Source organism: Hyla sarda, chromosome 8 (assembly GCF_029499605.1).
Source record: "Hyla sarda isolate aHylSar1 chromosome 8, aHylSar1.hap1, whole genome shotgun sequence".
NCBI classification, from domain to species: Eukaryota; Metazoa; Chordata; class Amphibia; order Anura; family Hylidae; genus Hyla; species Hyla sarda.
Genome location: NC_079196.1, coordinates 214,938,060 through 214,953,076, shown reverse-complemented (window position 1 = coordinate 214,953,076; position 15,017 = coordinate 214,938,060). Strand labels below are relative to the sequence as shown.

The following is a 15,017-nucleotide window of genomic DNA, read 5'->3' as shown; positions in this document are numbered from 1 at the left end:
TGGCCTCTACGAGCGCGCTGCAAAAGTATCGCCGAACTCTTCCCTATACCCCACCGGCCTGCGCTGGGCTATTGCCTAATATGGCGATATGGGCACTGTATAGTTAATGATGTCACCCTGTTAAAAGGGGCCGGGGGGGGGGGAGGGGGGGAAGACGGCATGGTTAATGGCGTACAGCGTCCCTCACAGCGTGCCGAGAGAGCGCCAGCCACCGTTAACACAATTAGGAGGCCGCACGCTTACTTTCCCGCTAAATCACTCTCTTAGAATGGAAAAAAAAAAGTTTTCTCTTCCCCGCAGCCTCTTATATACAAGGAGAATTATTATCGGCCTCCGGGCGCTTTATACGACATTCATTATCTCCTAGTGAGCGCCCGGGCAATGTGCATGTGGAATACCCTGGCATTGCTGGATAATGTCGTGCCATGCATTCTGCGGGTGTGACGTATAGCTACATATACAGAGGAAAACTCTCCACCATTAACAAAACACATAGGGCACTGGTCTCCAAACTGGCCGCAAGCTCTTGCAAAACTACAACTCCCAGCATGCCCGGACAGCCTTCGGCTGTCCGGGCATGCTGGGAGTTGTAGTTTTGCAACCGGTTTAGAGAACACAATCGTAGCGCCCAGTGCCAATGACAAACTCGGCTCTGCCACATATATTCATAACATCGATATAATCCGAGGTGCAGGTCAAAGGCATAGGGTGACAATGACAATGGCCGCACAGCGCAACATAATATTACTATCTGCTTAACTCGCCACGTCAACATAGGCTTGGGAAGGTTTGGCGCAGAGTATATTTAGGTTTATTGGCTCCATAGGAGTAAAGATCCATGAGGAATGCAATGGGGTGGATAGATATATAGATATGAGATACATAGATAGATAGATATGAGATAGATAGATATGAGATAGATACATATGAGATAGATAGATATGAGATAGATAGATAGATATGAGATAGATAGATAGATAGATATGAGATAGATAGATATGGGATAGATAGATATGAGATAGATAGATAGATATGAGATAGATAGATAGATATGAGATAGATAGATATGGGATAGATAGATATGAGATAGATAGATAGATATGAGATAGATAGATATGAGATAGATAGATAGATAGATATGAGATAGATAGATATGAGATAAATATGAGATACGGTAGATAGATATGAGATAGATATGGGATAGATAGATAGATATGAGATAGATAGATAGATAGCTATGAGATAGATATATATATATGGGATAGATAGATAGATATGAGATAGATAGATAGATATAAGATTGATAGATAGATAGATAGATAGATAGATAGATAGATATGAGATAGATATAAGATATATATAGATATGAGATAGATGGATAGATATGAGAAAGATAGATAGATATGAGATAGATAGATATGAGATAGATATGAGATAGATAGATATGAGATAGATAGATAGATAGATATGAGATAGATAGATAGATATGAGATAGATAGATAGATAGATATGAGATAGATAGATATGAGATAGATGGATAGATATGAGATAGATAGATATGAGATAGATAGATATGAGATAGATAGATAGATAGATAGATATGAGATAGATATGAGATAGATAGATAGATATGAGATAGATAGATAGATATGAGATAGATAGATAGATAGAGCCCCACTGTCTTCACCATCCTTGGCCTTCTCACTCCTCCTATAAATTCAGTCCCATCAACCTAGAACTTTCAAACATCAAAGAATCCACAAGGTCAACCCATAGAAGAACAGGAGACATCGGCTCACAACAAGTTTTGCCCACATCTCTTCACAAACATTAGTCCAAAGGACGAACCCTCAGAATATTCAATACGAAGGAGTAGAAATATGAGTGCAGCCATCATATACCCATGCGGAGGAGGGCACCATGTCCAACACAAGTCACCATGAAGATTTTCGTCTCTTCTGACCATAAAGGAGCAGGGTTTCCCCACATTAAGACCAAAGGATATTGTCTCAGACCAACATTTAACGTAGCAGAGCTGATCTTGTCTTGTGGTGCATTTGTTTTGCAGGACTGCAGGTAATAGACATGTAATCTAAGAGTTAAATGACAAATTCAGCTCTGCTGCATCTGTTTTTCAAGTCGAAAGCAGTAAGCAGATCGCAGTCAGCATGCTCCCCCTGTTGGAAACCCTGATCCTTCAGCATCAGCTTTAATCCTGATAAAGCTTATACAACTTTGAAGCAAGCAAATTAGAAAAAGTACATTACCATCACCACCATCATTACCATCACCATCATCACCATTACCATTACCACCATCATTACCATCACCATTACCATCATCACCATTACCATCACCACCATCATTACCATCACCATCATCACCATTACCATTACCACCATCATTACCATCACCATTACCATCATCACCATTACCATCACCACCATCATTACCATCACCATTACCATCACCATCATCACCATTACCACCATTACCATCACCACCATCATTACCATCATCCCTATCACCATCATTACGATCACCACCATCATTACCATCACCATCATCACCATCATTACGATCATCATCATCCTTCCTACCAGGTCCCTCCTCTTACACGCGAGGGTGAGGGATGTCGCTGAATGTTACACATTTTCCAGGAAAGGATATGGGTTACAGACCAGCTTCAGACACCAGCTGCGTGGACGGGTGGTTTGTTTAAGACAGAAGAATACAGTAGGAGCCAACGCTGGGTACGGCACCTGTTCACCTTCCTCGGAGCCCTGACCTTGTTCCTGACTTCTGCTCGAAGGTTCTCCTGAGCCCAAACTTCCCGGAGCTGATTTCTCTGGACTACCCCCATCTTCTTCTTCACCGGGGTCCCCTGCCGGTGGCATGGGGGGTATAGGAACCCTGATGTCATCTCCGGCCAGCGGCTGGAAAGGCTCTCTTCTCTCGCCATCAGTCATGATAGCAAACGGAACCTGAAGAAGAGGATCAAGGAGAACATTTAGGTCAATAGGATGGACAAATCAACGTGAAAGCACAAAGGTCAACAGAAGACATGTCCGCCATTCATTCTCATCATCTCTGCCAACTTGGGTTGGCCATGCTAATTTGCATAATCAATTATATATGCGTGACATCACAGGATACACATTTACGGGGGAAATTTGTCCTATTCTGACCCCTATATTATTTCTCCTTATACGGGCCTGTATGAGGGCTTGTTTTTTGCACCCCGATCTGTAGTTTGTAACTGTACCATTTTTGTTTTTATGGGACTTTTTGATCGCTTTTATTTTAATTAAATTCGTGAGTTGCAGTTAGTTACTAACTACAACTCCCAGCAATCCCTGATACAGGCTGTGGCTCAGCAGCTGCCCCAAATAAAAACTACAACTCCAAGCATGTAGGACTATACAGTGTTTTCCAACCAGGGGTACCTCCAGCTTTTGCAAAGCTACAATTCCCAGCATGCCCGGAGAGCCATCGGCGGTCCTGGCATGCTGGGAGTTGTAGTTTTGCATCAGCTGGAGGCGCTCTGGTTGGGAAACACTGGTATAGGTTATGGTGCAACATTCCGGGAGTTGGAGGATTGGTTGGATAAATACCGGCCATTGCATTGCCGGTATTTTTAATACCTTCTGTGCCAGTAAAATACCAGCCAGGTGGCAACTCTACTACCAACTAACCAAAGAACATCTCTTAAAATCATCAAGAATGATCGAGACGTCTTCTATCCATGTCTTATCCATTATATCTGGAAAACCTGGATCATAACCAATGGTAACCAATCCATATGACTAGGCAGATTTGCCCTTCAAGGGTGAACCACTTAAAGGACCACCAATGGCCCCCCATGGTGGTTTCCACCAAGCTTTCCCAGATAGGAATATTCGAGATTTATATGTATCATAGATTCCTTCTTGCTCATCAAGGTTCTCCATCCTGTCTCAAGGGTAATGTCTTACAAGAAGGTTTCTAGATCCCATTGGGGGCAGTATGAATGGAGGGGGTTATTCCCTCCCTACCTTACATCTAACGAGAGGTCATTGGTTCTACCAAGCCAAGGTTTCCAAGAAGCCTTGGTCAAACCCTTCACAGTTCTACCTGGATCTATCCTAAAAATGGTGTCCTTACATCCAACGACAGGTCATTGGTTCTACCAAACCGAGGTTTCCAAGAAGTCTTGGTCAAACCCTTCACAGTTCTACCTGGATCTATCCTAAAAATGGTGTCCTTACATCCAACGAGAGGTCATTGGTTCTACCAAACCAAGGTTTCCAAGAAAACTTGGTCAAACCCTTCACAGTTCTACCTGGATCTATCCTAAAAATGGTGTCCTTACATCCAATGAGAGGTCATTGGTTCTACCAAACCAAGGTTTCCAAGAAGCCTTGGTCAAACCCTTCACAGTTCTACCTGGATCTATCCTAAAAATGATGTCCTTACATCCAATGACAGGTCATTGGTTCTACCAAACCAAGGTTTCCATGAAGCCTTGGTCAAACCCTTCACAGTTCTACCTGGATCTATCCTAAAAATGGTGTCCTTACATCCAACGAGAGGTCATTGGTTCTACCAAACCAAGGTTTCCAAGAAGCCTTGGTCAAACCCTTCACAGTTCTACCTGGATCTATCCTAGAAATTATGTCCTTATATCCAATGAGAGGTCATTAGTACTACTAAACCAAGGTTTCCAAGAAGCCTTGGTCAAACCCTTCACAGTTCTACCTGGATCTATCCTAAAAATGGTGTCCTTACATCCAACGACAGGTCATTGGTTCTACCAAACCAAGGTTTCCAAGAAGCCTTGGTCAAACCCTTCACAGTTCTACCTGGATCTATCCTAAAAATGATGTCCTTACATCCAACGACAGGTCATTGGTTCTACCAAACCAAGGTTTCCAAGAAGCCTTGGTCAAACCCTTCACAGTTCTACCTGGATCTATCCTAAAAATTATGTCCTTACATCAAACCACAGGTCATTGGTTCTACCAAACCAAGGTTTCCAAGAAGCCTTGGTCAAACCCTTCACAGTTCTACCTGGATCTATCCTAAAAATGGTGTCCTTACATCCAACGAGAGGTCATTGGTTCTACCAAACCAAGGTTTCCAAGAAGCCTTGGTCAAACCCTTCACAGTTCTACCTGGATCTATCCTAAAAATGGTGTCCTTACATCCAACGACAGGTCATTGGTTCTACCAAACCAAGGTTTCCAAGAAGCTTTGGTCAAACTCTTCACAGTTCTACCTGGATCTATCCTAAAAATGGTGTCCTTACATCCAACAACAGGTCATTGGTTCTACCAAACCAAGGTTTCCAAGAAGCCTTGGTCAAACCCTTCCCAGTTCTACCTGGATCTATCCTAAAAATGATGTCCTTACATCCAACGACAGGTCATTGATTCTACCAAACCAAGGTTTCCAAGAAGCCTTGGTCAAACTCTTCACTGTTCTACCTATCTTAAAAATGATGTCCTTACATACAACAACAGGTCATTGGTTCTACCAAACCAAGGTTTCCAAGAAGCCTTGGTCAAACCCTTCACAGTTCTACCTGAATCTATCCTACAAATGGTGTCCTTACATCCAACGACAGGTCATTGGTTCTATCAAACCAAGGTTTCCAAGAAGCCTTGGTCAAACCCTTCACAGTTCTACCTGGATCTATCCTAAAAATGGTGTCCTTACATCCAACGAGAGGTCATTGGTTCTACCAAACCAAGGTTTCCAAGAAGCCTTGGTCAAACCCTTCACAGTTCTACCTGGATCTATCCTAAAAATGGTGTCCTTACATCCAACGACAGGTCATTGGTTCTACCAAACCAAGGTTTCCAAGAAGCCTTGGTCAAACCCTTTACAGTTCTACCTGGATCTATCCTAAAAAATGGTGTCCTTACATCCAACGACAGGTCATTGGTTCTACCAAACCAAGGTTTCCAAGAAGCCTTGGTCAAACCCTTCACAGTTCTACCTGGATCTATCCTAAAAATGGTGTCCTTACATCCAATGACAGGTCATTGGTTCTACCAAACCAAGGTTTCCAAGAAGCCTTGGTCAAACCCTTCACAGTTCTACCTGAATCTATCCTAAAAATTGTGTCCTTACATCCAATGACAGGTCATTGGTTCTACCAAACCAAGGTTTTCAAGAAGCCTTGGTCAAACCCTTCACACTTCTACCTGGATCTATCCTAAAAGGGGTGTCCTTGCATCCAACGACAGGTCATTGGTTCTACCAAACCAAGGTTTCCAAGAAGCCTTGGTCAAACCCTTTACAGTTCTACCTGGATCTATCCTAAAGAATGGTGTCCATATAAAGACCTTGACCAATAAAACCCAACAAATGTTGATGAAATACAGAACATACAGATGAAAAAAGAAGATACATGTTAAAGACCACGGCAGGCGGAAGACAATAGGACAGTGTTTCCCAACCATGGTGCCTCCAGCTGTTGGAAAAGTACAACTCCCAGCATGCCCGGACAGCCGAAGGCTGTCCGGGCATGCTGGGTGTTGTACTTTTCCAACAGCTGGAGGCACCTTGGTTGGGAAACACTGCAATAGGATATAGAGACAGATCCAGTCGCTGAGACAGAAGAATTGGTAGATGTGTATGGAAACCTAGAAATAATTGTGTTCTAATAGGGCACGGTCCATACCAGACGCATACATACGGTGCCCACTTGTGCTATGAATGACAACTAATTCCAGTCTATTCCCTCACCACCAGATATTCTCCATCTAATGACAGAAAGCGGATTTCTACGCGACAAACAAGAAAAGTATCTGAGTCTCTTTCTTTGTCTGGCAGCGGGCACTCCCTAATAGTCATCCCAATGACTGCCTGGCAGGGCTTACCTTACGCCTCAGCCCTTATTGCGAACATCCATAGAAATGTAATCTTCCGTCTAATGAGCCCTGAACATATGGCGCTCATAGCAAGTGGTACTTAAAGGGTACAGACATGTGGGCAACATATGGACCCCATATCCCCCTCAGAGATTGCCAGACACAGAATACATACTTTGTTCCGGCATACAGCACACGAGGCATGTATATAAATATCTATATATATATATATGTATACAATCCCTCAATCTAATACCCACTATCTTCGCTCACACAATGCGTAATGTATACAAAGAATATCCGCATGAAATATGAATATACAGCGCAACGTATACAATGTGTTCCGTGATCTATGGGCTGATGGGATGCAGAGTGTATATACCCCGGGTCCATATTACAGTCATATATTTATAATGACCCTATAGATCATATAGCGTAGGGCTGTCGGTTTTTGCGCTGAGTATGCCCAGGCTGGCTGTGTAAGGTATACAGTTTACAGTCAGTGTACAGTAGACACATATTATACATACAATATATTCCCAGCGGCGTTGGCCATTGCCCTGTTATTTTCAAGGCTTATAATGATTGCTTGTGCCCAAATTAGGAAGAGATGTGTTTGTGAAAAGTGAAAAACAGGCTGAAGACTTCAGTGGGGCTGGGGAGAGGGAATTGGTTCCTGATGTGTCGTGCTGGGGTATAACATATGTACATGTTTAATAAGTTAAGCCTTAAATAAAATACCATGACCCCCCCCCCCCCCGCCCCGCCACCGGGATCCTTTACTGGCAATGATGAGACTCTATAAACCAATTAATGCCAATCCCACCCCCCACCCCCCTCTACAATCTCCCGCCACCAACATTCTACCTTCACCAACATTAGTATCAATGCAACTCAGACTCATAGGGGTTAAAAAAAAATAATATGCCAACCCTAATTGTTTCAAATGACATGTGCTATGTAAGGGTTAAAAGTTCCTATCCTAAAACACCTGAAGGCTATAGGTGCTACCAAGCAGCCACATAGGACTTCACACACCCTATCGGTTCTACATCCCAAGTACTTACATGCCACCCAGCACCCTATGAGTTAAAAGATCTTACATGCCTGATACACAGTTCTTTATGATGGGAACCCAAACACTTTGATGCCACCCAGTGCCATGAGGGTTTAAAGCTCTTACCCACTAGACACAGTTCTGGATGTTGGGAACCCCAATCACTTAAATGTCACCCAGCACCATGAGGGTTAAAGGATCTTACCCACTAGATACACAGTCATTGATGTTGGCAACAACAGGCACTTCGATGCCGCTCAGCACCATGAGGGTTAAAGCATCCTACCCACAGCGTACACAGTTCTTCATGTTGGTAACCACAAAAACTTAGATGCTACCCAGCACCATGAGGGTTAAAAGACCTTACCTACTAGATACACAGTTCTTGGTGATGGTAACCCCATGCCACGCAGCAACATGAGGGTTCAAGGACCTTACCCACTAGATCAGTGTTTCCCAACTAGGGTGCATCCAGCTGTTGCAAAACTACAACCCCCAGCATGCCCGGACAGCCGAAGGAGTTGTAGTTTTGCAACAGCTGGAGGCACCCTGGTTGGGAAACACTGCTCTAGATGCACCGTTTTATGGTAACAACACACAGATATGCCACCCAGTACCATGAGTGTTAAAGGACCTTATCCTAATGATGGTAACCCAAATACTCAGGTGCCATTCAGCCTCTGAAGAGTTAAAAGATGCCACCCTGTCTGCTAGTCCCATATCACTTGAAGATGGCACCCCAACCGCAGGTGCCACTCAGCTCTGTAAGGGTTAAAAGATCCTACCCACCCACTAATCCAGTGTTTCCCATCCAGGGTGCTTCCAGTTGTTGCAAAACTACAACTCCCAGCATGCCCGCACAGCCTTCGGCTGTGCGGGCATGCTGGGAGTTGTAGTTTTGCAACATCTGGAGGCACCCTGGTTGGGAAACACTGCATTAATCTCATAATAAATGATGAAGGTAACCCATACACCTAGGTGCCACTCAGCCACATAAGGGTTAAAGGATCAAATTCCCACCCACTAATGCCATAACACTTGATGCCACCTGGCACCATTGGGGTTAAACCACCCAATGGATCCTATCCTGTTAGTTCTATGGCACATGCTGATGGTAACCCAAAAACACTTCAGGTACCTCCCCTGCCCTCTGGAGAATGTCACACAGAACTTGTGCCCATATGTGCCCATGTGATGCCAACAATGCCCCTTACCTTAATTTAACGGATTCCTGGCTTCCCAAAAGCATAGCTCACCTCCACTTCACATGAAATCCCAAAGTAACAATAAGGGGGTTTGGAGGAAGGGGCAAGAGGTCCCCCCCCCTGAGCTCCCGGTGGGCTGTATATCCAGAGGTTGTGGTGGGGGGGGGGGGGGGGGGCACCAAGTGGGGAGGTGATGGGCAGGGTGGGTGCCTACAGCAGATGGGTACAATCCAAGGTTTGGCAAATCCAGCACAATCCCCAAAAATATAAAGGTTATTCTGCTTGATCCAGGTGGGCAGTTGATGTGGTGCTTGGTGGTGGTGAGGGGTCTTGGGTCCTGGTACCAGGAGGGGGGGTCTGGGTATCTGGGAGTTCAGGCTTTAGGCAGTAGGGAAAGCATTCACTCCTCATCCCAGCAAAGCCTTCAGAGAACTGAACAGGAAACTTGTACTATGTACCAGGAGGGAGGAGAGAAAGCACAACTAGAAATGATGGAGGGAGAGGAGGAGGAGTGGAGGAGGACTAGGGGGAGGAGGAGGAGGAGGAGGATGGAGAGGGGCAGCTTTTAGGAGCAGGACACCTCTCATCCCTGCATGGAGGTGACAACTAAGGATGACAACTGGTCATAGGGAAGCAAGTCCTCCCCCCCCAACCAGGCTGCCTGCTCCTCACCCCCCAGGGGGGCACAGGTGGGGAACACGTGTTCTCACATTGTCTCATCCCCTAAAGGTGAAGGCAGCTGGGGACTGTCACCATGAAGACACATGTGCCTCCCAGGAGAGCCTCATTCACACTGCATGCGTCTGTGAGAGCTGAGAATGGGGGGCAGCACATATCATCATCAATCATTTTATCAGAACTGTTTATATATATTTAGTATTTGTATTCATTAGTATTTTATTATTTATCATATTTAGCAAATATATTGTCATTGTTTATGTATCTGTTATTATTGTTTCATTATTTATTTTTAATTATTATTTATTAATACTATTCGCTTTTTAGTTTTTAAGCCTTATTTATCTCTTACTATTTTTAGTTATATATTTATTATTATTATTATTATTATTATTATTATTATTATTATTATTATTACTATTCATAGTTATTTATTTATTTATTTTAGTTTTCAAGCATAATTTATTTTTGTTTATTATTATCTTTTATTCATTTTTTTTAATTATTACTATTCATTTTTATTTATTCAGTTATTGATTTTGATTTTCAAGTAGTATTAATCTGTTACTATTTATTTTTATTTTTTTATTTTTTTTTTATTTACTATTACTATTACTACTCATGTTTATTCATTCATTTACTTGAAGAAAAGTCTGCGGCACTCCAAAATGGTGACGAAATATTGGGCCTCATTTACTAAGCGTTTCGGGTTTTTACTGGTGGGAAAAGTTGTTTCAGACATGCAGGATTCCTCTCTATTCGCTATTGGGAAAAGTCGGGAACATTTTCTGACCAGCTTTTTCAAGGTCGATATTTCCAGCCATTTACCCACAGGATTTTCTGTGAATTCCATAGTAAATCGGTCGGGTTGTGAAACCACGCCCCCTTTTGCGACAGACCATGCCCCATTTTGTGACAGACCACGCCCCCTTTTTCGGGTTCGTCGGATTTTTCAGGCGCACACTGGCGCAGACAAAAACTGGTCGGTTTCAGCTTAGTAAATGAGGCCCAATGTGTTTATTCACTCCCACATAGAGCTACGTTTCGGCAACCTCACGTTGCCATTCTCCAGCACTCTGCTTGAGAATGGCAGCGTGAGGTTGCCGAAACGTAGCTTTATGTGTGAATGAATAAACACATTTGGGGAGATTTATCAAAACCTGTGCAGAGGAAGAGTGGTCCAGTTGCCCATAGCAACCAATCAGATCGCTTCTTTCATTTTCCACAGGCCTCTTTAGAGGCCTGTGGAAAATGAAAGAAGCAATCTGATTGGTTGCTATGGGCAACTGCACCACTCTTCCTCTGCACAGGTTTCGATAAATCCCCCCCATTATCTCTTCACCATTTTGGAGTGCCACGGACTTTTCTTCAAGTATTTTTTGGGGTCCCTCACCAGGACCGACAGCGGAAGGCCACCCGTGCACCATTGACTGAGGAGCGCTACCATCTCTGACTCTATTAACTCATTTAGTTATTTATTTTGATTTTCAAGCATTATTTGTTACTATTATTGATATTTTTATCATCATTGGGGGAGATTTATCAAAACCTGTGCAGAGGAAAACTTGCCCAGTTGCCCATAGCAACCAATCAGATCGCTGCTTTCATTTTTCACAGGCCTTCATAAAAATGAAAGCAGCGAGCTGATTGGTTGCTATGGGCAACGGGGAACTTTTCCCCTGCACAGGTTTTGATAAATCTCCCCTATTATTATTATTATTATTATTATTATTATCACTGTTGAATTATTTGATTATTTATTTTAGTTTTCAAGCATTATATTATTACTTATATTATTACAAGCATTATATATATATATATATATATATATATATATATATATATATATATATTATTATATTATAATAATTATATATTATTATATTATTCAGTTTCCAATCGGAATCCAGTGTAAAAATTCAGCTAGGAAATTCCGCTGCAGAAGCCTCCAGTTGTTTTCATGCGACAGAATTTCTGCAGCAGAAATGTATTCATTTGTTTAGTTATTCATTTATTAACGCATTTATTTATTTATTTATTTATTTAATAATGGGGATTACCCAGGATTAGAAGCAAACAGCTGAGATTTCTTCTAAAAACAGCACCACCTTTTGTCCTTAGGCTGTGTGCGGTATTGCAGCTCAGTTCCATTGAAGTGAATGGAGCCAAGTTGTAATACCACATACAACCTGAAAACAAGTGTGGTGCTGTATTTGACAGCCTTTGGCTGTCCGGGCATGCTGGGAGTTTTGCAACAGCTGGAGGCACCCTGGTTGGGAAACACTGACTTTCTTTATTTCAGGGAAGGTATTGGGGATAAGCAGCCTTTATCAAACCCCAATGCCGCTTATCTCCATCACCCTTCTTTTTAGAACCACTGGGTTGACGCAGCATTTTTGTCTCGGTTACACTGTTTCAATGACAGTGTTTTTATTTTAAATTTTTTATTTTAAACAATATAAGTCAATGGGAAACATTAACGTATACCGTGCGTATATGCAGCCTTTACATGTTACATGGGGGAATGTTGATTGACAGGTGAGTCTCCTGCGAGGTTCTGCTGCAGCTGCAGCTCCTCAGCTATGAACAAGTGACAGAGTGCCCCCTAGGGCAGCCTGGTATTCTCCGAGGATAAACAAAGCCGGGCAGGAATAGTGACAGATATCCCTGTGCACAAGGTCGGAAAGTCTCTCAATTAGCAGAGCCGTGCGCCCAGCACAAGGGGGGATTATACAACAACTGTTGGCGTAACCAGCCACGGCGCAAAAGAAAAGCCCCCTCCCTCCCCCCCATCTGGAAAAGCTGGGTGACAATCAATATTGCTTGTTCTTCCTTTATTTTTTTACATATATCTATAGCAGTGTTTCCAGATCAGGGTGCCTCCATCTGTTGCAAAACTGGGTGTTGGAGTTTTGCAACAGCTGGAGGCACACTGGTTGGGAAGCACTAATCTAAAAGGGGTATTCCAGGAAAAAACTTTTTTTTTATATATCAACTGGCTCCAGAAAGTTAAATAGATTTGTAAATGACTTCTATTAAAATCTTAATGCTTTCAGTACTTATGAGCTTCTGAAGTTAAGGTTGTTCTTTTCTGTCTAAGTGCTCTCTGATTACATGTGTCTCAGGGATTTGCTTCTAAACTGGGCAGTTCCCGAGACACGTGTCATCAGAGAGCACTTAGACAGAAAAGAACAACTCAACTTCAGAAGCTCATAAGTACTGAAAGGATTAAGATTTGTTAATAGAAGTAATTTACAAATCTCTTTAACTTTCTTGAGCCAGTTGATATATAAAATAAAGTTTTTTCCCAGGATAACCCCTTTAAGAATGAAGGAATTAAAAGTGAGGGTCTTCTGACCACTCTGTGCATGAGCATGTTCAGCTCAGGTGTGCATGCATGTATTTCCAATGACGGAGAGGGCAAAACTGGGAGATGTAGTTTTGCAACAGCTGGAGGTACACTTGTTGGGAGACATTGCTATAGGATATGGCTAAGGCACAGCAGCTTGGACAGCCATGGACTATCGTTTAGTCACACAGTCACCTTCGGCTGTCCTGGCATGCTGGGGGGTTGTAGTTTTGCAACAGCTGGAGGCACACTGGTGGGGAAGCATTAACTTAAAGAATGAATGAATTAGAAGTGAGGTGCTCCTGATCCCTCCGCGCATGTGTGTGCTCAGCTAAGGTGAGCATGCATGTATTCCCAATGAGAAGAAAGAAGACAGTAGCTGCTGGGAGTTTTAGTTTTGTAACAGCTGGAGGCGCCGTGGCCAGGAAACACTGGTAAGGGATATAGCTAAGTAACAGCAGCTGTTGCAAAACTACAACTCCCAGCAGTGGTATCTGGCAGTGACTTTCTTCCGTCGTCTCATTGAGAATACATGCATGCTCACCTGAGCTGAGCACGCACATGCACGGAGGGGTCAGGGCATCCTCACCTCTAATTCATTAATTAATTACATTAGTGCATCCCAACTAGAGTTCCTCCAGCTGTCGCAAAACTTCAACTCCCAGCATGCCCGGACAGCCAAAGGCTGTCCGGGCATGGTGGGAGTTGACGTTTTGCAACAGCTGGAGGCATCCTGGTTGGGAAACAGGGATCTATAGAAGAACACTGATGGGTGTAATTGTAGGAGGTTAAAGGGGTATTCCAGAAAGTGAAACAAATTTGTAAATTACTTCTATTAAAAAAATCTTAATCCTTTCAATAATTATCAGCTGCTGAAGTTGAGTTGTTGTTTTCTGTCTGGCAACAGTGCTCTCTGCTGACATCTCTGCTTGTCTCGGGAACTGCACAGAGTAGAAGAGGTTTGCTATGGGGATATACTTCTAAACTGGGCGGTTCCCGAGACAGGTGTCATCAGAGAGCACTTAGACAGAAAAGAACAACTCAACTTCAGAAGCTCATAAGTACTGAAAGGATGAAGATTTTTTAATAGAAGTAATTTATAAATCTGTTTAACTTTATATATATATATATATATATATATATATATATATATATATATAAAGTTTTTTTTCCTGGATAACCCCTTTAATGATCTGGGCCCTGGAACCTATGGGGCCCCAAAAGGTCACTCTATCCTATATGCCTATGTCAGTTGATGTAATAGTCGGGGGGCCCCATTACCCCCTTTTCAATGCTGTAAGGATTGCAGCCCCCTTGTTTATTATAAAAAAAACAATAGCTTCTGCACATTGGCCCCTGGCTTAATGATAGGGGCCCCAGAGGAGGCGGGCCAGGCAGAGCAGTCCAGGATAAGGTTAATTCCCCATCCAGCAGCTGCAGTTCTCATTAACAGAATCTCACATCTCTGCAGACTGAGGACAGCAGTGTGAAGGCAGAGGAAGCAGCAGCAGCATCATCCCTGCTAAGCTCCTTACATTAACCCCCGCACTGCCTGTCTCAGCCCGCTAGGTGACATCTGGATGGGTATTCGCTGACTTCAACTAATTCAGCAGTGGGGTCATTACAGTGCTACAGGATGATGGGAGTCACAGTACATGGCTGTGCCTGGAAGCTTAATGTATAGACCAGCGGTCTTCAAACTGTGGCCCTCCAGATGTTGCAAAACTACAACTCCCAGCATGCCCGGACAGCCAACGGCTGTCCGGGCATGCTGGGAATTGTAGTTTTGCAACATCTGGAGGGCCACAGTTTGAAGACCACTGGTATAGACGGAGGCTTGTGAAATGATATAGGCAGTGGGGTTGTGTAAA

The 15,017-nt window shown here is 43.1% G+C and overlaps 1 protein-coding gene across 4 annotated transcripts in view; it reads right to left on the bottom strand.

Moving 5' to 3' along the window:
• The window catches only part of CACNA1H (calcium voltage-gated channel subunit alpha1 H), a 531,346-nt gene extending 521,817 nt beyond the window's left edge, over nt 1-9,529 (bottom strand). For all 4 annotated transcript variants that reach the window (XM_056533793.1, XM_056533794.1, XM_056533796.1 and 1 more), the window contains exons 1-2: nt 9,129-9,529; nt 2,672-2,984 (exon numbers count right to left, since the gene is read on the bottom strand). In XM_056533793.1, the coding sequence (XP_056389768.1) occupies nt 2,672-2,969 (298 nt within the window). In that variant the 5' untranslated portion in view covers nt 2,970-2,984; nt 9,129-9,529. The remainder of the gene's footprint in view (nt 1-2,671; nt 2,985-9,128) is intronic.
• Between the last annotated feature and the right edge of the window lie 5,488 nt (nt 9,530-15,017).